This window comes from Fringilla coelebs, assembly GCF_963513975.1.
Source record: "Fringilla coelebs genome assembly, chromosome: 14".
NCBI lineage: Eukaryota > Metazoa > Chordata > Aves > Passeriformes > Fringillidae > Fringilla > Fringilla coelebs.
In genome coordinates this window covers 4,376,675-4,399,940 of record NC_140040.1, presented here as the reverse complement: position 1 = coordinate 4,399,940, position 23,266 = coordinate 4,376,675, and the positions used below count along the sequence as shown (strand labels likewise).

The following is a 23,266-nucleotide window of genomic DNA, read 5'->3' as shown; positions in this document are numbered from 1 at the left end:
TCACAAAACTTAAGATTTTGAAATGAAAGAGATGTAAGTTTTTACAGTACAGGCTGAATACAATTTCTAACTAGTGGAATTTACTAAGAGATTTCTTTTCTAAAAGTTTTGTAATGGATCCTTATAATGGACCATACAGACAATTTATTTGGAGTTGTAGTTCTCTCTGTCCTGAGCATGAACATGCTTACCCATTTAAATCTTTAACTTAATTGCAAAATCTTAATGTGAGAAAAGGGAAATGTTTTGTAAGTGTTTAAATACTGACAGCTTTTATTTTTTATTATTTATGGGATGAATTTCTTATAGATTGCAGTATTAGAATACAAGTTTTTTGCAGTCAGATGCTTTTGCAATGATAGACTAATCCTTTCTTAGAGGTTTTAAATAAGTTTTACCATTGTTGACTGAAGCCTGTGAAAATTTTGAGTAAATGGCTGTGCTTACGTGCAGCTGTGCCAGGGACTTCAGCTTGATTTCCTCTGACAGCCCCTCCAGTCCCTCCCCCATGGCAGCTCTCAAACCAGGCCTCTGCCAATGCTTTGAAATCACTTGGTACCATGAGCTGTTGTTGTAATGCTGAACTGCAGAACAACATGATATAACTTCAGTTCAGGGGGAAATCCTTTTCCTTGCTGAAGGGCTTTGTCGTGGTTCCTTAAAACAATATAAAAGAATTGTTCCTTGAAGGGAATGGTAGCTATCATAAGGGGCAGAATTGTCTTGGGAGAAGAATTGATTTGGCACTGGTAGTGGGTGTTCTTTCCAAAATTGTAACTAATTGAAAAACATTTCAATGGGGAGCTGAGGCTGGCTCCAGCTTCATCCTTGGGGGATAAAGCATTGTTTGAAAGTATGTTTAAATAAAATGTAATCGTCACCTTTTGAGAAACTTGTTTGCTTTGAAGGCTGATAAAAGATTTCAGCTCCTGAGTGAAAATAATTTTTCAGAGCTGGTTTAATTGAAGAATGCCTTCATGCAATTTCAGAGCCAGCCTGCTAAATCAAATGGACTTTGCCCAGCGAGGGCTGTAGAGATCACATCTCATGCAAGGTTATTGCAGCTTAATTGGTATTTCCTAGGGAAAGCTGTGCCCAGCAAGCAGTTCCTCATCTTCCTTCTGTTGGGCTGAAGAATTACCAAATGCATAAATGATGAGGACTCTTCTGGTTTGGGAAATGGAAAGGCAAACTAAATTTTAAACAAAACAAAGCAGTGATACACTAATTTGCAGGGCAGGGAGAAAGATGTTCCTGGCTTCTAGCTAGGCCACATAAGGAATTTTAGATCTTTTTTGACTTGTATTAAAATGTTTTATATACGCTACACCAATTTTGTACATTGCTCCCTTTCTGTTTGCCTTGCCAAAATTTAGTCTGGGGCAATCTGTGTTGAGAGGCATGGTTAAGATAAATAGAAGGTGATTATGTCAAAAGCCAGTATATTGCAATTTTGTTGTAATTTGCTGGGAATATAATGAACCAGCTTTATGCCATAGCAGCACTGAGTTCTTTTGCCTGTGTCCTTCAAGTTGTTCTGATCTGGGTCTTGGGCTTTTGCCACTTTGAAGACAGAAGATAAGAAAATGAATTTTGATTGTGTTGCCACAGGAGCTCAGCAGTAGTTTTAAAGTGTTTTTGCTGAAATATTGAAACTTTCCTACTTTGATAAAAGTCTTCTAAAAGCAGGTATTTTTTGTCAGAGCTTACTTATCCCCAAATTTATGCTGTTTTTATTAGCTTTATTAGTAGCAACATGAGGCTATGCAATGAGATTTATCAAAGAAAAAGGTTATCAGCAGCTTTGTATACTAGGGTTTATCTAAACAAGTTATGTCTTGGTTTTGTGTTGATTTTGTTTTGATGTTTACCATAGCATATTTTTTTTTCAGCTGACTCTAAAGATGATACTGATAAATGGTTGTGTGGCTTGAATATCTTGTATCAAGAGGTCATGAGTGCTCCCACACCTGCAATCACAGAGAGGTATGTGGGCATATTTTCACTTTGTGAGGCTGAGAATTGAAAGAGGAAAATCTGAAGGAAATTTTTAAGGTGCATCAAGTGGTGCCAATTACACTAAGAACACTTCTCAGTTAGTGTACGACACTGAAACCTCCTATGGAAATTCTCAATATCTGTTTTGCTACCTAGGTGCTCTGGAGTCACACTCTGCTTCATACACTAATGTGAACTTGCAATTCACCTTGTTCTGTGCACCCAAAACAAAATCTCTTCATGAGGTCACAAGAGCAGCTGGTGTTTGTGTATTGGCTTCTTGGAAAATTTATAATGCAGCCATATGAAGGTGAAACGGCACCTTTGTCCTTTAGAGGATGTTGTGTGTGAAACTGCTCAGGCTCAGATTGCCAGTTCTGTGGACAAGGTTTCAGTATTTCAGTATTTTCAGTATGTTTCCATACCCCATTGCTTTCCATCACTGCTGACATTTTTTGTTTGTGGCCAGCGCTGTTAGTGAGGATATGCTCTGCCCTTACTTGCTCCCTGACCAAATTGTGCCTTTGACACTGGTGTTGGCAAACAAGAGTAATTCCTCTTGAGGCTCTAAATCAGCTTAGAAGTGCATTCCTTTTTTAGATGAAAAATTTATTTGTATTTATTTACTATTGGTGCAACTAGAAGTATTTTACTGTGCATCTAAAATGACATGCACTGTAATGAGGATTTTCTTTAAAATTCCTTAAAACCCTCTCCCTTCCCTCTAGTTTTTTAATTTTTATGCATCTAACAGATATTTGAGCCAACAGCTTAAAGATAAATCTGGCAGAAATCATTGACTTTATAGAGTTACTCCAGTTTAGATTAGCTGAAGTTTTGGCTCACTTTATCCTCTTACTTTTTTACAGCTTCTGGTTAGTCATTCTCTTCTGTCCTGCCCACCCTTCCCCTTCCTGTGTTGCTTATGTGACTGTAAAATGCAGCAAAGTACATATTTACACATGTGGTTAAAAAAACTGGCTGGATCCTTGAATGCTGCACTGGTAATGTTTTTGCTTTGCTAAAAGAGATGAATCATTAGACTTTTAAGTATTTCCATTGAGTTTTGTCAATAGATTTTGAAATTTCATTGGCTGTATATTCTTTATAATTCTTAGATTTATTTTTTTTCTCCCTCTTCTACAAGCTGGCTGAGAAAGCAGATCTATTCTGTTGATCAAACTAGAAAAAATAGGTAAGAAATTCTGTCTTTTTTCAGACTTTTTAGTGAATTTTTGTTGCAGATTCTAGCATGGAATGTAAAGAAATAAAGAATTCATTGTCCAAAGTGTGGAGTATGAGATCCCTGAAAATGGCATTTGCCCTTGCTTTAGCAAGTACAATGGCTTTTGCTAAATACAAAATGTTCATGACATTTCCTCAGGTTTATGTACATGGTATAGCGAGAAAACACATGACTGACATCTAAGTATTTTAAATTTTAGCCTAGAATTACTTTGCCAGAATGAGCATGATGTTATTTTAGAGATTGAGTTTGGCTGGCAACTGCCTGGCCATGGGTTTGTCTCTGCCTTTTATTTGAACAGACCAAAGCCAAAGAATCACCTCTGACCTGGTGCTTCTCATGTGAAAGAGGTCCCAGGGGTTCTAGCTCCCAGTGTGATGTGTGGCTTCGTGTGTTTGAGTTTCAGTAGTTCCTTTCAGGCCCATGTATGATGTGGCTTTGTAGCTTTTACACGCAAAGGAGATGTTTTAAAAAATGAATTCAGCTGCACACCTCTCCTTAGAGTTCCCAGAAATTGTGACACTGAGAAGAATGCTAACTTTTCCTCCCTTCTGTGTTACCTTTTCACCCTGATTTTTCTGTTTGTCTGGAACATGCATTTTATTATTAAGTACAAATCAGTGTAGAAAACTTATGTTTTTCCTGTTGTGTACACCTTTTCCCAAAAGCAAACTGCAGTGAGTTATTTCACTCTGTAGCTGAGGCTGTGGTATTGCAGGAAATCACACCTTTGTGCAGACAGCCTGTGGCACTGTGCAGGCTGAACTGAGATCCCATTTCAGAGCTGTGTTTCCCCAGCTGGCCACAGTCCCATCCTGTACTGGATATTGTTTTGTACCTCCTGATGCATTTTCAGAATTAACCCTACAATGGGGGTGTGTTGTTGGGGTTCACAAAGCAAAAGCAAATGTTAGGATGGAGCAGCTGTGGCTGACAATAGGTGTCTGCTGAAGAGGTTTCATTTGTGCTTTAGGATTGCTTTATTGCTACAAGGAGGGCTTGGTTGGAACCAAGGAGACTTGCACTGCGGAGAGGGCAGTTTTTCCTTCTCTTCCTAGATGATTCATGCTTTTAGAAAAATTCAGGATAGGAGTTTGGACTGAGGTCTGTTCTGTCAAACCTGTGAGGTTTTTAGGGAGGTTAATTGTAAAGGTTAGGCAACCAGGCAAGTCCTGTTCCACAGATTGAATTTTTTTCCAGTGGTAATGAAGTCCCAGATCTTTGTTTTCTCTTGCCTTTGTCTGGCCAGAGGAAATTGCTTGTGTTTGGTGTTTAGTGTACAAATGGAGTGCTCCTTCTTGCTCCTAATAGTGGTTTTTTCCAGAGGTCTGGCGACTAGGCGGAAAGCCAGGAATTTCCTGAGTTCTAATCTGGCTTGGGCATGGATTTAGTTCCTTCTTGCTTTGCCTCTTTCCCTCTTGCACAATGGAGATGAGAATATCTCACAGGGTAGCTGCTGGCATGGGTAATGTAGAATGGAAGTGTAACTTTCATCTATGTGCTGATTGGTTTTGTTGCTTTCAGGCAACTCTGTTCTGACCTTGTGTTTGCAGAGGTTTAATGGCTTCTGAGTTATCCTGTAGGCCAAGGCAGAGTCCCTCAGTCTTGTTTTGTTGGGTGCTGTTGGTATTGCTTTAATATTTTGTGAGCTTCAGCCATAACGACCTACAGGTCTTGTACCTGTGCTCCCTTGACTTGCTGCCTTGCTGTTATCTAGGAAACTGGTTTTTGAAGTGTTGCAAGGATATCATTGGGCATTCTGAAACTCTGTGAAAAGAATCAGCTGGTCTGTGTAAATGGAACTGGAAGAGAAGACTTGGTGGGGGGAGGAGAATGAGATCATATTCAGATGTTGCAGAAGGGAAGAGTCTTGCTGTGGAAATCAGCATTACCAGACTGAAAAACATCCTGAGAAAAAAGGTTAAAAATGGTATTGAAAACTGGGCCTTTTTATTTTCTGTTTGTGCTCATCTGTTCAGTGCAGCTTTTGCATGATGTCTTCTGTGCCTGTAGTCCAGTTTCAGTGGAAGAAAGGCTGCAGGTCGTCTGACCATGTATAAACATCTACATTTGAGCTGATTATCTAGATCTGGTTATTGCTAAGAGAAATACATATCTATGCAACATGGTTATTTTAATTCCAAATTACTTGAAATGCCTGTTTCTCCATGTCTACCTTGCTTCCATGTAGGTGTTAAGTTTATATAAGTTTACAGGTATGGGAGATGAACCCCACACAAAATGTTTCAATAGTCATATTTTTGTGTTGATAGAAAATATCAGTAGCTGACTAGACACAGTACATCTATGGTGATTTTGCTATCCTTTTTTTTTCTTTTTTTTCCCCCCTCAGTATCAGTCTTAGAGAGCTGAAAACTGTCCTTCCCCAAGTAAACTTCAAAGTGAGCAGCATGAAGTACTTGAAGGATAAATTTGCGGTAATTACCTGATTACTCAAATGTGTTTGGTATTCTCTGATAAGTGTTGATGTTTCTTTTTAGGACACTTCCTTTTTCTTTGATTTATATCATGTATAGTTAAATAAATTATAGTGATTAATCTGTCAGCTTGACTTTGCCTGTGTCTGAGGGTATAAGAAAATACAGACATAAATGTTCCTTCTTTTCATTGTGTGGGTGACCAAAGCCAACACTGGGTTTTGAGCTCCAGTACTGAGCAAGTACATCGAAAAATATTTTATCTTTCTTTTTCTTCTGTATAAATTTAATCTTAATTTTTTTTCAATATGATCAAATAATAAGCTCTTCTCTCCACCTAATGCCAATATTAATAACTTTTGAAGGTCATTCCATTCCTACAGGAACCTTGAATATCCCCACCCTTTCCTGCTTTCCACCTCTCCACCCTTAAAGCAGACATTCTTGCTTCTGCTGGCCCAGCTAACAATGACTAAATGATGCTCTACTTCTCCCTTGGTCATGAAAGTGGAGTGAGTGGAGTGAGGGTGCAAAATGCAAGGCCAAAGATGGGGGCTAGCAGCACTGTGTCATAAACCAACATCTGTTTTCTTGTTTGTATTCTTAAAAACATAAATAAATTTAAAAATCCAAGTGGTTAAAAATAAGTAAAGTTGGAGTAGAACAGAATGTGTGAGAGAATGCCAACTAGAGTAAGAGTAACTCGTTCACTGCAAGGGCAGTTCAAGGAGTTCTAAATTCACTGTGTGCCACTTTGTGTTGTAGGAAATAGGTGCTCACAAGGAAGAGCTTACTTTTGAACAATTTCATTTGTTCTACAAGAAAATCATGTTTGAACAACAGAAATTGGTAAGCTTTTCATAAATAGTCTTCATACTGTTCAACTGCTGCATCAGAGTAGTCAGAGCTGGTTCTTTTTGTTTGTTACTGATTTTCTTTTTTCCTCATTCTTGTACCAGAAAAAGAGTGAGTGCTGTACTTGATGTGTAGATAACAATCACTGTCAGCAATTGGCCTAAGGAGATGAACAAGTCATTCCTGTTTCTTCTTGTGTGTTGGTAGTAGAGATAGTCACAGACATTAGTGGGTTTTTTGGGGGGAATTCTTTTTGTGAGTTTGTTCAGGATGCTGAATGTCTTTTCATTAGGTTTGGCTGGTATTTTTACTGGTAGAAGCAATTCCATATTCCAGATTACCAGCAGCAAGTCCATTACAGGACATGCATGAGACAGTCCTTGGGAGGCACAAATGCTGTGAAATTACATTTTAGCTAATTTAAGTGGGCAACTGCCTGACTGTTTCCTTGTATTTGCTGTACAGATTCATGAAGCTGGTGGAGACTGCATACTTCTAGTGACTCTGAAAGTTAGGAACCCTTTAAAACTGTGTGAAAACACATAATTTGAAATTACTTGCATGAATATCTTTCTTCACTATGTGTTTATCGTGTATTCAACTTTAATTTTGCAGATGCTAAAGTCAATGCTGATTTTCTGGCAATACAGCTTGTGCTCTTTAAAAGTGATGCTGAAATCATGGTGAAGTGATAAAAAACCTAGATTAACTGGCAGGATTTTAGTTTTGGCCATGAAAACCCTGTTAATTAGCCTGAGCAGAAAGCTGAAGAGTAAAACACACAGCAAGGAGCCTCTCTGACTTCTTTAAGCTCCTGTTATTGCCCTGTGTGAATCACTGCAAAGAAATTTCTCAATTTGCTTACAAGTGCTTTGGGTCACTTGATAAGTTTCCTGCAATCTCTAACGATGCTGTGCCAAGCTAGAAACAATTTAGGTTTTATATTCACTTGAATAAATGTGATGGATGATACTTAATTCCAGTTTTTCTGGGATATCAAACAGTAAAAGCTCCCAAGAAATTTGACTGCTTGTATAAGGTGCTTTATCAGAGCAAGTATTTTGTCAGAGAATTGTGTTCACATTGAAAGGCCTGAAGTGCAGTTGCCAGCCTTGGCAGTATGTTTTTTCTTATGCATTTAATTAAAAATGTGTCTTGCCAACTTGTGTGCCACTTCTCTAGAGCAGACAGGCATTTATTTCCCCTTTCCAAACCAATGGACATTATTAGATGGACTTAGATAGAAAATTGGATATTATTTTATTATTTATGTTTTTTCCCTTTTTTATGTTTCTTTTTTTGTTTGTTTGTTTTAAGATTCTTGATGAATTCAAAAAGGATTCCTCTGTTTTTATTCTTGGGTGAGACTCTTCATTTGTATTATTTTTCTGCATTTTCATAAGGTCGTAGTGTTGCAGGATTGTTTTTATATTACCTCACTTTTTAAAAAATTTTATTTTTTGTTCTAATGTTTTAGTAAGTGAAAAGAAATCATGACTATTTTTGCATTTTGAAAGGTGAACTTACATAGGAAGTAAGTACTGGTGATTGCTTTTTACTTTCTGACTATAAAAATGGTATGGACTGAAGTTGCCTGTCCTCTGATTTTATAAAGAGCTGAACAGAGCTATAGAAGGACAATTTGATGCAGAAGTTTTTCCTTCAGTCTGGAGAGTGGTGTGGTGCACAGGCTTTGCCTACACCTGAGCTGAATGCTGATATTAATGGTTTCTGCATCTTCCGCTTGATAGGCTTGAAAGTTTAAGTAAGATGTGTACAGCATGAAGAAGATGCCAGGCATTGCTGACCCACTGATTATGGATTAAACTGGTTTATCTTAGTTTTGACTATGACACTAAAAGATTAAGGAAGTAACTGTAAAATTTGCTTTGAGTATACTGAGTATTTCCTTAGCTCTGGGTCATGTAATAATTAAACTGTGAGGCTGCTTAAAAGAACAGATTTGTAAGCACCTTCCTGGTACCAGATACTGCTGTGTTTGTGACTTACAGAAGGCACATCACTGATATCACTTTTCTTTGGCGCAGCTGCACCTTGACCCCCTTTCCATACGATTTTGGTCTATCACAGTAGTTAATTTAAATATTACAAAGAAGGAATTACTTGTGAAGTGTGGCTCTGTGATAATTTAAAAGAAGCTTTTCCATGTGCCTCAACTAATCTTACCAAAAGCCTGGTCAAGTTAATGCAGCTCATTTGCTACAAAGCAATGACTACAGATTTGGTGATTTTCCCAATGAATCCCTCTCAAAAGTACATCAGGAATCCAGGAGGCTCAAAATACAGTAATTGGATAATATGAGCCTACTCTAAATCCCATTGAAATTATAAAAAGTCTCTTGCTGGTGGCAGCACCTTTATACTGTAAATCCAAGATACAAACCCATGTCACCTTCTGCTGTAACATCTGATTAACCTCTCTTATTTCTCTAGCTTCACTTTCCCTTTCTTTTTTTAAAGAAATACTGACCGTCCAGATGCTTCAGCAGTTCACCTCCATGACTTCCAGAGATTCCTGCTACATGAGCAGCAGGTGGGAAGGTCACAGAAATACTGAACTCTTTTTCTTGGGGTTGTATCAAAGAATTCTGTGCTCATTAAAAAGAAATGTGGAGAGTCATAGAATATTATTGGTGCCACTGTAATACTGGGCCTTGGAAAGATTTCTCCTTTGTTGCTATTGAAGTCCACAAGTACTATTATTTTTCATTTATATAAAGCTTTTGAAGGTGCACCAGAGGACAAAAGGGAGGACAAAGTAAATAAGATTTTAACAAGCCTCTACTTAGTCATGTAGATAAACGGACAAGTTTAGAAATAAATGCTGTGTGCAGTCAGAGATGAATGCCTGTCTGGTCAGTGCTGTCACCAGAGGGGCACTGGGGTAATGCCTTGGCCATGGCCCCATTTTTGCAGCTCTTACATTGCTGCCTGCCTGCATTGCAGTCAGAGGTAATTTCCTATTGAATGGAGCCAGTTAGATGTCCCGTGCCAGCAAGCAGATAAGGATGAAGGTGGGGATTGGAAATGTGTCTTCATGGATTTCTATAATGTTATTTAGCACAGACTCCATGTGAAAAAATGATGCAGTATTTGCTAGGCACTGCTGAGCTCCAGGTTTGCAAATGTGATTGAAAAGTGAGACTTACACTTCCTGTGTAAGCTTGCTACTTTCTTTTTCTCCCAATTTCACTGTTTTCAATGGATGTTTTCTAAAGCACTGTTTTATAAGGCACTTAGAAATGAGAGAGATTATAGTTAAGGCGTGTCCAAGGAGGCCAGCTTTTTCTCCCTGTCAATGCACATATGTACTTACATTGTGTGTCTCTCTCTGTAGATCTCTCTGTTCCTTGTTTGATTTTTGTACTGAATACCACCACTTCTTAAGTTTTTTTTTTTACTGTATTGCAATTATCTGAAGGAATCTTGGGCACAGGATCTCAGTAAAGTCCGAGAACGAATGACAAAGTTTATTGATGACACTATGAGAGAAACTGCTGAACCTTTCCTCTTTGTTGATGAGGTGAGATAATGGTGCTTTGTAGTAGTTCTCATTGACTTTCACAGAATTTTCACTGGGTGGCAGGACCTGTAGTCCCCTCTTGCTGCATTGCTGTGTTTCTTTTATTCTCATAGGGTAAAAATGTTTAAATTCAGTCTCTTTGTATTGTAGTTCCTCGCTTACCTATTTGCAAAAGAAAACAGTATTTGGGATGAGAAATATGATTCAATAGATGTGCAGGACATGAATAATCCTTTGTCCCACTACTGGATTTCCTCCTCTCATAACACGTAAGTTACCAAAAGTGCCATTGGCTATCCCAGTTCAAACAAATGTAGGAATGTGAGAGAGACAGTAAATCATGCCAGAAATGTGCTGTGTGGATGTGTGAAACCTTCCTACAGTGTGGGCTAAATGTGACAAATGGAGTTTCTGTGACTCTTTTTCCCCCTTCTCATAAGATCTTAGAGGTTTTGAGATAGAACTCAGCTGCCAGAAAACCCAAGTCCTGGTAAAAAAATAGAAAGTATTATATTGGTAATATAAAGTAAAAAATACAAAGTATTGAGTTGAAACTATTCTGCTTTCAAAAATTTAAGTTACTGAAAGGGCTTCCTTTTTTCCAAGCACCAACAGCCTCACTGAGCTCATGTCAGAATTCATTAATTGTACAAAGTACATGAAAATGAGTTTGAGCTGTCTTCAAATGAAGGAGATTTGCTTATCTGGCACTGTTGTGAAAAACAAGGTGTAAAGAGAGGGAGGAGAGATGAACAAATAAAATAATGCAGGGAATGCAATAAAGTGGATATGGATATAGCATACAGGTGTATTTTGAAGTATAAAGTGTGATATTACTCTAAATACCTCCCACATGCTCATGCATGAGCATAATGAGGTTTAGGTGGGTTTCAAAGCTCATGATTTGCTCTCTAGAAGGATGTCAGGTTGGTTGCTATTTAGATTGACCCTTTAACCTGCTGTAATTTGGTCCATTCAAAAACCTGATAGCATCAGGTTCAGCAAAGTCTGGTTCTTTCATCAGAATTAGAACAACCAAAAGAAACCAACAACAAAGCGACAACAAAAAAAAAATCAACATACGTTGTCCATAACAGGAGGCAAAATGTCACTCAGTGAGTGAGTGAGAACTGGCTGAAATTGGCTGCCTCTCTTTTTTAACATTTCCTTTTGCTCCTTAGATACCTGACAGGAGACCAGCTTCGCAGTGAATCCTCTACAGAAGCTTACATCAGGTGCCTCAGGATGGGATGTCGATGTATTGAGTGTGAGTAAAGAGCTTGTGGAGTGGTTTGTAACATTTGGTCTGTACAAATAGTTTCCCCTGTTTACCAAGAAAGAAAAAAGAACTGAAATAAAGAACTGTTTGCTTTCTGAATTTGAAGTTAGTCATATAAAAATCACTGATTCCTAAATTGCTTTTCTTATGTCTCACCAATACCTCATTCACTTCCTCTGATTCTTGTTCCCAGGCAGTGTTAAGAGAGTCTTCCTAAATCTCCTCTCACTTTACACCAAAAATTCAATCCTGAATACATATGAAAGCTTAGGATTTAAGCTGGAGTACTTGTATAGCATAGTTTATTTACCTTCTTTGTAATACAGACATGCCTAAGGCACTGAGATTTCTGTGATGATGTGCCTTTTGTCATCCTGTATAACTTGCTTGTAAATCAGTGAATGTCTTTGTTCTCTAGCAATTGTGTATGTGTCTGCAGCTCTTGTGTTCCTTATTGAGAATTTTCACTTCAATTTCATGTTGTTTATTTGACTAATGCAAAATGTATCTCAAATTAGAGTTTCAGGGTTGAAATAAACAAAAGACAGAAGCTCTCAGCTTGTCACTTGTTGGAGTGTATTTATCCCTGGAAAATTACTGTATACTAGTAGATTGACACCATAGTTGCCTGAATCTCTTTTTCTCCAGATTCCCACACAATAATGCTTTGGGAACATTTTGTAATGTATTTTATTTGTATTGCTCTTACTTAAGTAAACTCAGTTTCGTCTGTAAGAGAATAAATTCATCTGATGGAATGTTTTATTAGAATATTAAGGTCACTTATAGAACACTGAAGCTTTGGATGTGTTCTTCTTACCAGAGTCATTTAAAGAGCTACCTGGTCTCTTACTTTTCCCACTGCTTGTGTTTCCTAGTGGATTGCTGGGATGGTCCTGATGGGAAACCCATCATTTACCATGGATGGACACGGACAACAAAGATCAAATTCGATGACGTAGTGCAGGCAATCAAAGACCATGCCTTTGTTACATCTGAGTAAGCTTTACTTCCCTTCAGCCTGTTTTTATATGCTTAGACCTTTCTGAACTGAATTTCTCTGTAATTTAGAGCAAAAAGTAATCAGAGAAGAAAGGATTCCAGTAGCCTTTATTATTGCCACATGTGAGTGTTTAATAGATGCTCTTTAGAGGAAGAGTTCCAGTGCATGACCATTTGTTGCTAAGGAAGATAGTGAGTACCCTAAAGTGGTTTCCAGCTCCTTTTTTGAGTCTTCTTTTATTAAGTTACAAGTGAAACTTCAAATTCTTAATAGTATGTCTTAAATCTTACAAAAAAATTAACAAAATGGTACAATTGACAAATAATAGTGTGTCCCATGGTGTTTCTATTGTAGGGAGAGTCTTAGCTGAGAAGACACAGAACTCATAGCTTGTCTCCTGAATTGGTAACGTCAGTTTAGATCTGCATCTCTGCCCTTCTTTAACTTGTGCTGAGATGTCCTTAACATGAAAAATATTACCCAATAACTGGGGAAGAAATCAAGCTGTCAGTGTCCTGTTTTTCCATGTTACCACTTGGACACAGACAGGCAGTTTTTTCCCATGTGGCTCAGTGTCTGCACAGGACCTTTGTGTTAGTGACAACCATAACACGGGATGCATTATGGCTTCAGACTCTTTTCAGCGTACATGTGAAGTAAAACAGACATGATTTTGAGGAGAGAAGAAACAAAATTTTACATGATGGTGCTTTAGCAGTGAAACTGTGCCCAAAGAGCTTGGAGGGAGTCTTTGTCCTTGCAGATATTCAAATCTTGGCTGGATAAAGTTCTGAACAACCTTGATCTAACCTAGGAATTGGACCTTCTCAAAGAAGGGGTTTGAATTAGATGGGCCTTCACAGGCCCCTTCTGACCTTGGCAACTCTGTGATTGCAGATCTGTTACTATTTGTTGTGTCTGTATCTTCCTTTTTTCTTCTTGTTTCCTTTAAATATTTTTCTCTCATCTGGGGGCTGAGGGAGGGTGTTGTCTTCCTTGCCTTGCCAGCTGTAGCAATAAGAAATTGTCTTCATTAACCTTGGTTTTGTCCACCAAAGATACCCAGTGATTCTGTCAATTGAAGAGCACTGCAGTGTGGAGCAGCAGCGACACATGGCCAAAGTATTCAAGGAGGTATTTGGGGATCAGCTTCTGATGAAGCCTGTTGAAGCCAGTGCAGATCAGCTCCCATCACCAACCCAGCTAAAAGAGAAAATCATCATCAAGGTAGGCTTGCTTTGTGTGCTGGGAGATAAAATAGGAAAACAAGAGCAGGAGCCTGACTTCACAGATTAGTTTCAAGAAACCCCTTGCTTGAAGTGTTTACTGGTTACATTTGTCAGTAATGTACAGTGTTCTGTAAAACTCTGTATTAAAGTGCTTCCTCTTGGTTTCCTTTGCAGTAAGTGCTGGCAGTTCAAGTGCCAGATCAAACGTCAGCTCTTTTCTAAAGGTCCTCCACCTCCTGAAATGTCACTGCTAAATTTCAGCAAGGGTTCACTGCTGCAGATGTTCATCACAGACGTTTTACGCCATGTGGCCTGCTTAAAAATGATAGAAGTATGTTCTTGAATAGAAAGATAGATCAGTATTACTATTTTTTTTTTCAAAGACTGCCCTTCATTCAAGTGAAACCCAAAGCTCTTGCAGCTGCACACTGAAGTTGTAAGGATTTCACAAATTGATGAGTGTTTAAGTCAGTGTGATTTAAATATGCAGTTTAGTGAGCCACTTGTGAAACACAGAGGCACTGCTCTGACAAGGCTCCCTGTTAGTGTAGGACCTTGTGGGCAGTGCAGGTGTTTTATGAGCTCTGTTGTGCAACAACAACACAACCAAAAGATTTCTCAGATTGAAACTGTGGTAGAACTTTTCAAATGGCAAAATTTGGTGAAGAATCTCAGGGCTGCTTGTGATCTCTGTAGTAAATTAATAATTACTTTTGTCTGTGCTTCTGTTTTCTTGCTTTTGTAACAGTATTGCATCCTATATATTAGACATCTAAATGGAAGAAATAAGGGTAGATAGGTATAAGAATCTGCTCTTGAATGTAAGATTGGAAAAACCAGAACCCCACTATAAGATGGAAAACTACTGTGCTTAAGTTTTTGGGGATTTTTTTGTTCTCTCCACACTGTCTGTTGTTTCCATGCAGAGCAGAGAGGGGACCTGCAATAGGCACATGATTAATAATAATGTGACAGGTATGATTTAAAGGGAATTACAAACTATTATGAGTGTGCACAAGAGAACATCCATATTACTCTGTGCTGTCTAAAAGAGCAGTGACGAGTCTTCAAATAGATCAGCACCTGCCAGTAAGTTGGTTGTGTTGTTTGGCTTTTGTTTGGAAAATGTTGTCAGTAAACAGTCAGAGGCAACACCTACTTCACTGGCCTGTGAGATTTTTCAGATAGGCATGTCAAAATGAAATCAGCTAAGAGTAGGCTGTGCAGAACTGAACGTGGTTGAGGTCTGATATGAGGTGATTAATTTCATCATTAACTGCAGTTAAGTAATTGATGTTGCCTGTGGCCCCTTGAGACACTTTTCTGAGCTCTCTAAAGAAAGTAGAACTTGACCCCTTTTTTCCTAAAGGATTTCCCTTGTACTCATTTTTCTCATAAAAGGGTGAATTCCTCATTCATTTTAATTCCTTATCTTTTCCTTTTGTTTTGAGTTTTGTTCCTTATGTGCTACTTTCTGCAGAAGGATTCCTGTTTATCCTTATTTCTTGGTATGTGTCACTTCATGTTTTCTGTTCTCCAAAGAATGGGGAGATCTTATCAAACTACTTGTTTCTTCACTGCTTCAATGATACCTCTGCTAGTTTTTTTAACTTTTATTAATGGGATCTGAATTTTAAGGAAACAAGTTCCAGCCCTGTTATTCCTTGTGGAACAGCTGCTGTTATGATAATGACAGAAAGTGGCTGTGCAATGGAGGGAGATACTTCCAGTAACTCTGAATGTGCTGAAAGACTATGATTGGTTTTATGTGTGATTATCTCTGAGTGTATGAATGTTGATTTTTTTTCTGGTTTTTAAGCACAAAAAACTGGGGCCAAAGGGAGACATTGATGTGAATTTGGAAGAAAAGAAAGAAGAAAAGAAGCAACAAGGAGAACTTTACATGTGGGACACAATAGAACAGGTATTATTTCTATGGCTACAGGTTGTTAATCAGTTCTGTAATACTGAAAATTTACATGAATTTCCTTAATATTTCTGTAAGTAATATTGTCAGCTGAACAGGTGTGAATGAGGGGAAGAAAGTATTTTTTTTTATTGCTGCACCTTATTTTGAGATTGTGGTTGGGAATGGTTAGTGAGTTTCCCTTTGTTAATGGTTTTAATATCGCCCAACTTTCAGAAATGGACTCGGCATTACTGCGCTATTGCTGATGAAAAGCTTTCATTCAGTGATGATATAGAACAGAGTGCTGATGAAGATTCATCCAAGGTGATGGCTGTGTTTTATTGTTTAAACATGTTCTTTTTATTATTTCAGATTATTTTAATGTCTACAGATGTGTATTTTTTATCCTGAAGAAATTTTAGAGATTCTGTATTAGATAACAAGTGTGGGGATTAAAAAAACTATAAAAGGGTCTTTGCCAAGGTGAACTCTAGTTGACCTTATTTTTAATAAAATAACTTTTTCCCTTGGTTAGTGGGGGACTTGCAAGGAGGAGTACAAGAACAATGAAATATAACTTCAGTACTTCTGTGCTCATGCTGATGTTTGCACTAAATCTTCTAAGTATTACTGCTATTCTCAAACTAAGCAGAATGAACTAATGTGTATTGTGTTATTAACGGGTTACTTGACTGCTGTGGATGGTAAAGCAGGCTAATTATAAAGGTGATTGGCTGGAGAGCTCAGGCCTAGGAAGTACTGAAATCCTGAAATAGTAGATGGTTATATATAACCAATAACAAGTATTTAGTTTCAAAGTCATAAAACTAGAAATGCAGTATAAAAAATTCTTATTTTCTGGTCTAGGAAGTGAAACGAACTGAACTGCACTTAAAAGAGAAATGGTTCCATGGGAAAATGAAAGGGGGAAGAACAACTGCTGAGAAACTTCTCCAGGAATATTGTGCTGAAATGGGTGGCAAGGATGGGACATTCCTGGTTAGGGAAAGTGAAGCTTTCCCTGATGACTACACGTTATCGTTCTGGTATGGTCACTGTCATACAATTTTAAATGGGGGATTTGTTTGTCTGGGTTTGGTGTTTTCTTTTTTCTTCTGGTTGGAACGTTATAAGGAATAGTGTCAGATGGATTTCTGAGCCAGAGAACTATCAGACCAAATTTTGCAGAATAAGTTTATGCCAGATTTTAAACTACTGTCAGTTGAAAATTACTGGTTTTGGTGATGTAACCACCCTTGTCAGAATGTTTGTTGTTTATTACTTTGGCTGTTTTATGAGGCGACACAGATTTCTTGCCTCCTCACAAGTTCCCCAAGTACTTGACCAGGAATGGGTGGGGAAATGCTTCGAAAAAAGAAAATCTGTTACAAACCCTGTATTTCCCTTATGCCCCCTCTACTCCTTCAGGAGGTCAGGCAGAGTCCAGCACTGCCGGATCCGTTCCACCAGTGATGGGGACACTGTGAAATACTACCTGACAGACAACCTCACCTTTGACAGCATCTATGATCTCATCCAACACTACAAGGAGGCCCACCTGCGATGTGCTGAGTTTGAGCTGCGCCTCACCGATGCTGTGCCCAACCCCAGCCCTCACGAGACCAAAGAGTACGTATAGAATCCAAGCACTGCTCTCATGTCAGTGTCCTTGCCTTGCTTTAGGTGGCATTTTTCATAGAAGATTCCCTGGATTCAGGAGCACATTTCAGTGTTGCTTGTCTGTGGAAGTTTGAGGAATAGACTTCCTGAAAGACGCTGAGGGAGAACAATGACTTTGTGAGAACCTGGTACAACAAAGAATGGTGACTGGAAAAGCAAATTTCCTAGCAGCAACTGGAAGATCAGTGAGAACTGTAATGCTGTGGAAATGTGCCAATCCTTCCTTTGTCTGTGCAGTGTTTTACAACACCCAGTGGGTTGGATGTTTAGTAGTTGGCTGTGGTTTGGCAACTAAGTGGTCATGGCCTGTACCATCTGGAAGCTCTGTTCCTGGGGCAGGCAGCCCAAACAGCTACATTTGTCTAACCCCACCCTCCGCCTCACCCTGTCAGAGCTGGTTAGACTGACTTCGCCCTGTGTGATAGGAACTAAGCATAGTGTTTATTTCCAGCTGGTAATTGTCTGCATAGATCCTGGGCAGAGCTTGCTCTTGTTTTTTGGCAGAACATTGTTATCGCCACCCTTTGTTTTGTTTTCTTTGCAGTGGGCAAAAGTAAATCTTTACATGTAAAATAATAATCAATGACTTTAAAATTCTTTTTTTTTGCCCCCTTGGGATCTGGGAGTCACTGACCACCCGTAGATGACTTTAGAGGCCAGTGACATGGGAAGGAGAATTTAAGGGTTAGACTTTCTTGCCTTTCTGCATAAGCTGGAGACACACTGCCTTTATAAGTGGCCGCAGCTTCACTGAAGGCACATTGGATCCAAGACAGGTCCATCCCCGTGGTGAAAGATAAAATCAAGCTCTGAATAAAAATACAAATCTCTGGTGTCTTTCTTTTGTCTGTTTTTAGGCTTTATCTTAAATCTACACTGTCAAAATAAATACTGAAAACTGAATGGCAGACTAAAAGCAGGATGCAGTGCCTTTGTTTCAGGAAGAAATGCAGATTTATGTTTCATGATTTCAGACAGACAAGGTGTTCTGATATATTCTTGATGCTTTCATCCAAAATAAACTGCTGTCTTACAATGTTTTGTAATAAACTGCTGTCATAGGTGCCAAGGTGGGGAAAATCTAATGCATAATTTTTCTTAGAATGTTTGAAACTCTGTTGTTAATAACGCTGTCTGTTATTTTCTAAAAATGACATTTGACAAGCATTGTAATGCTTTGCCCATTCTGTTTTTTCACTGCTGCAGTTGGTACTATAACAACTTGAGTCGGGGTGAGGCAGAAGACATGCTCATGCGAATTCCTCGCGATGGAGCCTTTCTCATTAGAAAGAGAGATGAACCTGATTCTTTTGCCATGACTTTCAGGTAAGAAAAGACAGATGGGACTACCTTGCCTAGCAGCCCAACAATATTCTGGTTTTTCTTTAAAAAAAAATGACGGTCTTTTTAGAATCATGCTTTTCTTGCTTTCCAACTTTGAATAATTAGCATGGTTGATTTGTGCAGCAGGTACAGAGTGTATGCAAGAGTTAATTTGTGACTGGCCTGAATCTTTATGCTTTTATAAATTGTTTGTATAAATCCCATTGTTCCCATAGAGAACTATGGGTGACCCTTTTTTCATTCCCTGACACTCCTTGCTAAAGAGTGTTATTTTGAAGTTTCCTTCAAAACTGCAGTGCAGGTGCAGGTTCATCAATAATTCTATGTCTTTATCCCCTAGAAATCCTGACCGGTCATAAAACTGAAATGTCAAAGTGAAATTGTTGGCTCCTCTTGCCGGGGGAAATAGTTTTGAACAATTTTGTGGTTCTTGTAAAAGCATTAATGAAATATATAGAACTGTGATGTTCTGCATCATGCTTTCAGGTCGTTTCTCTCTGAAAATGCATAGTTTAGCAAATATAAAGTTGCTTACCTACATGCCTTATTGTGTATTGAAGCTGTCCAAAATTCCCCAGTCTCCTGTTTACTATGGGGTGAAGTTTCCTGCTGTTACCAAAGTGGACATTGAAGTAACTGGAGCTGCAGCATCGCAGTAAAACCATTTCACACCAGGAAAAAACAAGGAGTACCAAAACTTCAGCGGCTTGAAAAGGGTGTAGGGGTCTTTTTGGATGGGATGGTTGTCAATGGATGGTTTTACTGCATTTATCAATGCAAACACAAACCTTGGGTTCAAGCACAAGAGATATTTAGTTTTTCTTTAAAAACTCATTTCTGCAGCTATCAAAATAATTATAATAACCATAATAATTGAATAAAAGAGGCTTTGTTAGAGAGAGAAGTCATTTCACACGGCGAAGGTGCACAAAGCAGAGCCCTGGTGCTCTCCCTGTGAGCACTGACACCTTTCCCAGCTGTGCCCTTGTTCCACAGGGCAGAGGGGAAGGTGAAGCACTTCCGAATCCAGCAGGAGGGGCGGCACTTCGTGCTGGGCACCTCGGCCTACTTTGAGAGCTTGGTGGAGCTGGTGACCTACTATGAGAAGCACCCGCTGTACAGGAAGATGAAACTGCGCTACCCCGTGACAGAGGAGCTGCTGGAGCGCTACAGCATGGTGCTGGGATGGGCTGGGATGAGCTGGGATGGACTGGGATGGAATGGGATGAGCTGGGATGGGATGGGCTCTGGCTCTGGTACAGGATCTCTGGGAGAGGTGAAGCAGGTCACTTTCTATGAAATTGAGATGGCTGTACTGACTTCTCTCACAAAGGTGTGAAGAACAGCTTCATCTTTGATTAAAAGCCAACTCTTGCCTTCCCCATGGGTTGATTAGAGAAGCCTCACTGTGTACTGGGGTCGTTGCACTACTAAAATGGGTTTTTGATAATAATCTTGCCTACAGTTGGCCCTGCCTTCTATTGCTGAAGCGAGCATTGATCTTAAAATGATCATGCAGATGCCAATTGCTAAGTGCTTCAGAAAAAATGAAATATTCTGCTGTGCCTCTCACTCTGGACATTTCAGGGATGGTGTCCCACTGCCTTCTGTGGTAAAAGGTACCTCTGAAAGCTCACTGTGAGATAAGCACAAGGAAATCTCCCCAGGAGACTTGTCTCTAGCCATTGACTAAACAAGGAGCCTGGATAATTAACTGAGGATAAAGGGCTATTTTCTGGATGGATGTGTTTCATTCTGAGGGAGCTTTGCTTTGGAAAGCCTGAGGTGCTGTCTTCACTTTTTAAGTATATGTCTTTTTGAAGCTGTAGGAAACTACATCTGGCAGATCTGTGGAAATCAAAACCTGGGGATTTTGTTTTTTTCTGGGGAGACTAAAAGAGACTAAAAAGATTTTAGACCTCAGGATTTTTTATAATGTTGCCTATAGCAAAGGTTCTGTATCTTAGGACTGGGCTCAAATGAAATCACAAGGAGAGGATAAAATGAAAAAAATGACTCTGTATATTGTTGTAGAGTTATCTTACAATGAAACCAATACTGGTACTGAAGTACTGTAACACAGAAATCATAAGTGCAGGTATTTCTTTTCTGGTTGCACATAGAAGAGTACTCAAAATCAAAAAACCTTTTGACTGATTAAGAGATTCCTTTATGAGGTATTGCTGTTTCACTAGATTTTACTGTTCATTAAACTGAGGCATGGGCAGATTAAATAACACACTCATCTTTAGTTATGTTCAACTGTAGAAGTGAGTAAAACAGAGGTGACTGGCTTCCCTCCTCTTTTGTTGGCCTGTGTGCTGTCAAAAAGGTGGTTTCAGAAAGAAATGTTCAATAAACATGAAGTACTTTTATAACTTCTTCATTCCTGAAACTTGATTATTTCTTCTTCCTTGTTTTTAGGAAAAAGATATTAATTCCCTCTATGAAGTCAAGATGTATGTGGAGCCCAGTGAAATCACCCCCACAGTGGTATGCTTTAAGAGAGATATTCACACTTACTGTAGACTTCTGAAAATTAGACTTGTTGGTTTCCTGTTGGCAGAAATAAAAAGAATTGAAAGCATCAGGCTGCTTGGTTTAGGGGGGACTGGACAACAGAAATTTAAAGGGTGTGATCTTTTTCTAGCTTCTTATTAAAATTTGCACCCACACATTTTCTTGTGTGCAAATCCTGTAGTGATTCACTCAGACTTTGGGCACTTTCTGCTCTTGGGTCTGTGGAGGTGATTTGGTTTGTGGGCCCCCAGATCAAATACCTGTGAGAGGGTTCAATTTGAGAAGGCCAAATCTTCATGGAAAGAAAGTACAACATGAACATTTCTGTGTTTGTGGGTGTCTGTGCACTCTTGTTCCATTAGCAAACATGTTCTGCATGCACAAGTAAGTGCAGAGTTTATTTGAAGAGTACCAAAGTAGCATCACTAACTTCCACCAATAGATGTCACCCAGGAACTTCAGTATTTTGTTTTCTAAGCTTCATAACAACAACGAAAAAATCCAATCTGCCCTATTTTTTTTTTGTTTTAAGATTGCATTATTGATTATTTGATGACCTGTCCCCTCAGATGACCCCTTTGCTCTGTTTCTCTTAAAGCCTCAGAGAACGGTGAAAGCCTTGTATGACTACAGAGCCAAAAGGAGTGATGAATTGAGCTTCTCTCGAGGAGCTTTAATTCATAATGTCACAAAGGAAACTGGAGGCTGGTAAGGACAAAGATTCCTCCTGGGAGGACTTCTGGTGACTTACTAGATGGAGGAAAAAATGAGCTTTGAGTAATAGTTTTTAAAAACTGCCTGTTGTCTGATTGCTGCTTATTAACTGTGCCCTTCTAAATCTTTATGCCAGTGTATTAAAAAAAACCCCAAACACAAAATCCCCTCATCTTCAATTCTCTTTTCATTTCTTTTTCATTTTTCTATCCCACAGCAATAACCTCAGCCTGCAGAACCTCCATAGTCTGGTGTATCCTCTATTTTTCCCATAATACATCCATCCTTCCTGAACATTTGTGTGATCTGGGAAGTCATTGCAATCGTCGCTCTTCTTCTGTCCTTGCTCTGCTAAGCATTTCTCAGGAATCAAACCCACCTTTTTTAGTGCTCTGTACAGTCTCCTTTCATAACAGGTTTTCTTTTTTAGCTGGCTTGTAAATTGCTTGGAAAGCTTGGGAATCTAATGTTTCCCTGTAGTTTCCACAGGGTAATCAACCACATAATAGTATTTTTAGTACTGGAGGGGAAAAAGCCTCTTAAGTCATTAATTGCAGTTTACAGTAACTGTAATCCCTCTGAAATCATCTGTTACTACAGTTAATGATTGCTTTGTTAGAGCTCTTAGCTACTTCATCATTTATATTTTTGGTGGTAGGCAGCTAGACAATCTAGTATGGGGTATTAATGACCAATTTCTTGGGGATTATTGCTTCATTAATGGCTTTTTGAAGCACTTTAAGGTTTTTTTCATTCTCTCTACTTGTCTGTTTAAATTCAGGTGGAAGGGGGATTATGGAGAAAAAGTCCAACATTATTTTCCATCTAATTATGTTGAAGATCTGTCATCTGATAACTCTGCTGAGCTTGGAAATCAGGTGAGGGTTATGGTTTGCTGCATTTCCTTGGCTACCTACTGAAGTGGAAATCTGGTTTATACACTCACAATTCCATGTGCTGTGTTTGAGGGAGCAGAATAGAGGGATGAATGCATTCTTCATTGTTCTCTGCTGCTGAATATTTTTGTCAGGACATCCCTTGCTGAAAGCTATTTAAGGAGATAGAATATCATGAGTTGGAAGGGACCCCCACATATCTATGATTTTATGATAGCTGAATTGGTGAGGTCTTAGGGGATTCTGGTTTTTTTCTGCTAATAAAAATCATGAACAGTTTAAATTTTTCATAGGTTGGCTAAACAATAACATTTAAAGCCTGAAACTTAACTAGTTTTCCTGTATAATCACTGTCTTAATATTTACAAATAAGAAAATTATATGTCCAAACAGACCTTGAGTGATTTTACTCTCCATTATCAAGTTTTTATGCATAAACCAATCTTGTTTGTCAAAAGAATCTAAAAAATCTGGTCCTCTGTCTTGGACAAAGAGCTCTTGAACAAAAGAAAACAGAACTGAACAGTAATAAGTTTTGACATCTTTGAATTTCAAAAATAAAACATTGAATTCTTGTGTTCTTCTGAAGCACTTCCAATGATTTTCTAGAA

General features: G+C 38.7%; 1 protein-coding gene across 1 annotated transcript in view; it reads left to right on the top strand.

Annotated features, from left to right (window-relative positions):
- PLCG2 (phospholipase C gamma 2) overlaps positions 1-23,266 on the top strand; it is a 49,915-nt gene that overhangs the window by 11,850 nt on the left and 14,799 nt on the right. The window contains exons 3-22 of the mRNA XM_084215130.1: positions 1,893-1,986; positions 3,146-3,193; positions 5,598-5,682; positions 6,448-6,531; positions 7,855-7,898; positions 9,019-9,091; positions 9,980-10,081; positions 10,232-10,350; positions 11,263-11,348; positions 12,239-12,359; positions 13,422-13,590; positions 15,412-15,516; positions 15,736-15,825; positions 16,369-16,547; positions 16,930-17,130; positions 18,388-18,507; positions 19,522-19,702; positions 20,950-21,018; positions 21,644-21,753; positions 22,541-22,637. Coding sequence (XP_084071256.1) covers positions 1,893-1,986; positions 3,146-3,193; positions 5,598-5,682; positions 6,448-6,531; positions 7,855-7,898; positions 9,019-9,091; positions 9,980-10,081; positions 10,232-10,350; positions 11,263-11,348; positions 12,239-12,359; positions 13,422-13,590; positions 15,412-15,516; positions 15,736-15,825; positions 16,369-16,547; positions 16,930-17,130; positions 18,388-18,507; positions 19,522-19,702; positions 20,950-21,018; positions 21,644-21,753; positions 22,541-22,637 — 2,177 coding nt within the window. The remainder of the gene's footprint in view (positions 1-1,892; positions 1,987-3,145; positions 3,194-5,597; positions 5,683-6,447; positions 6,532-7,854; positions 7,899-9,018; positions 9,092-9,979; positions 10,082-10,231; positions 10,351-11,262; positions 11,349-12,238; positions 12,360-13,421; positions 13,591-15,411; positions 15,517-15,735; positions 15,826-16,368; positions 16,548-16,929; positions 17,131-18,387; positions 18,508-19,521; positions 19,703-20,949; positions 21,019-21,643; positions 21,754-22,540; positions 22,638-23,266) is intronic.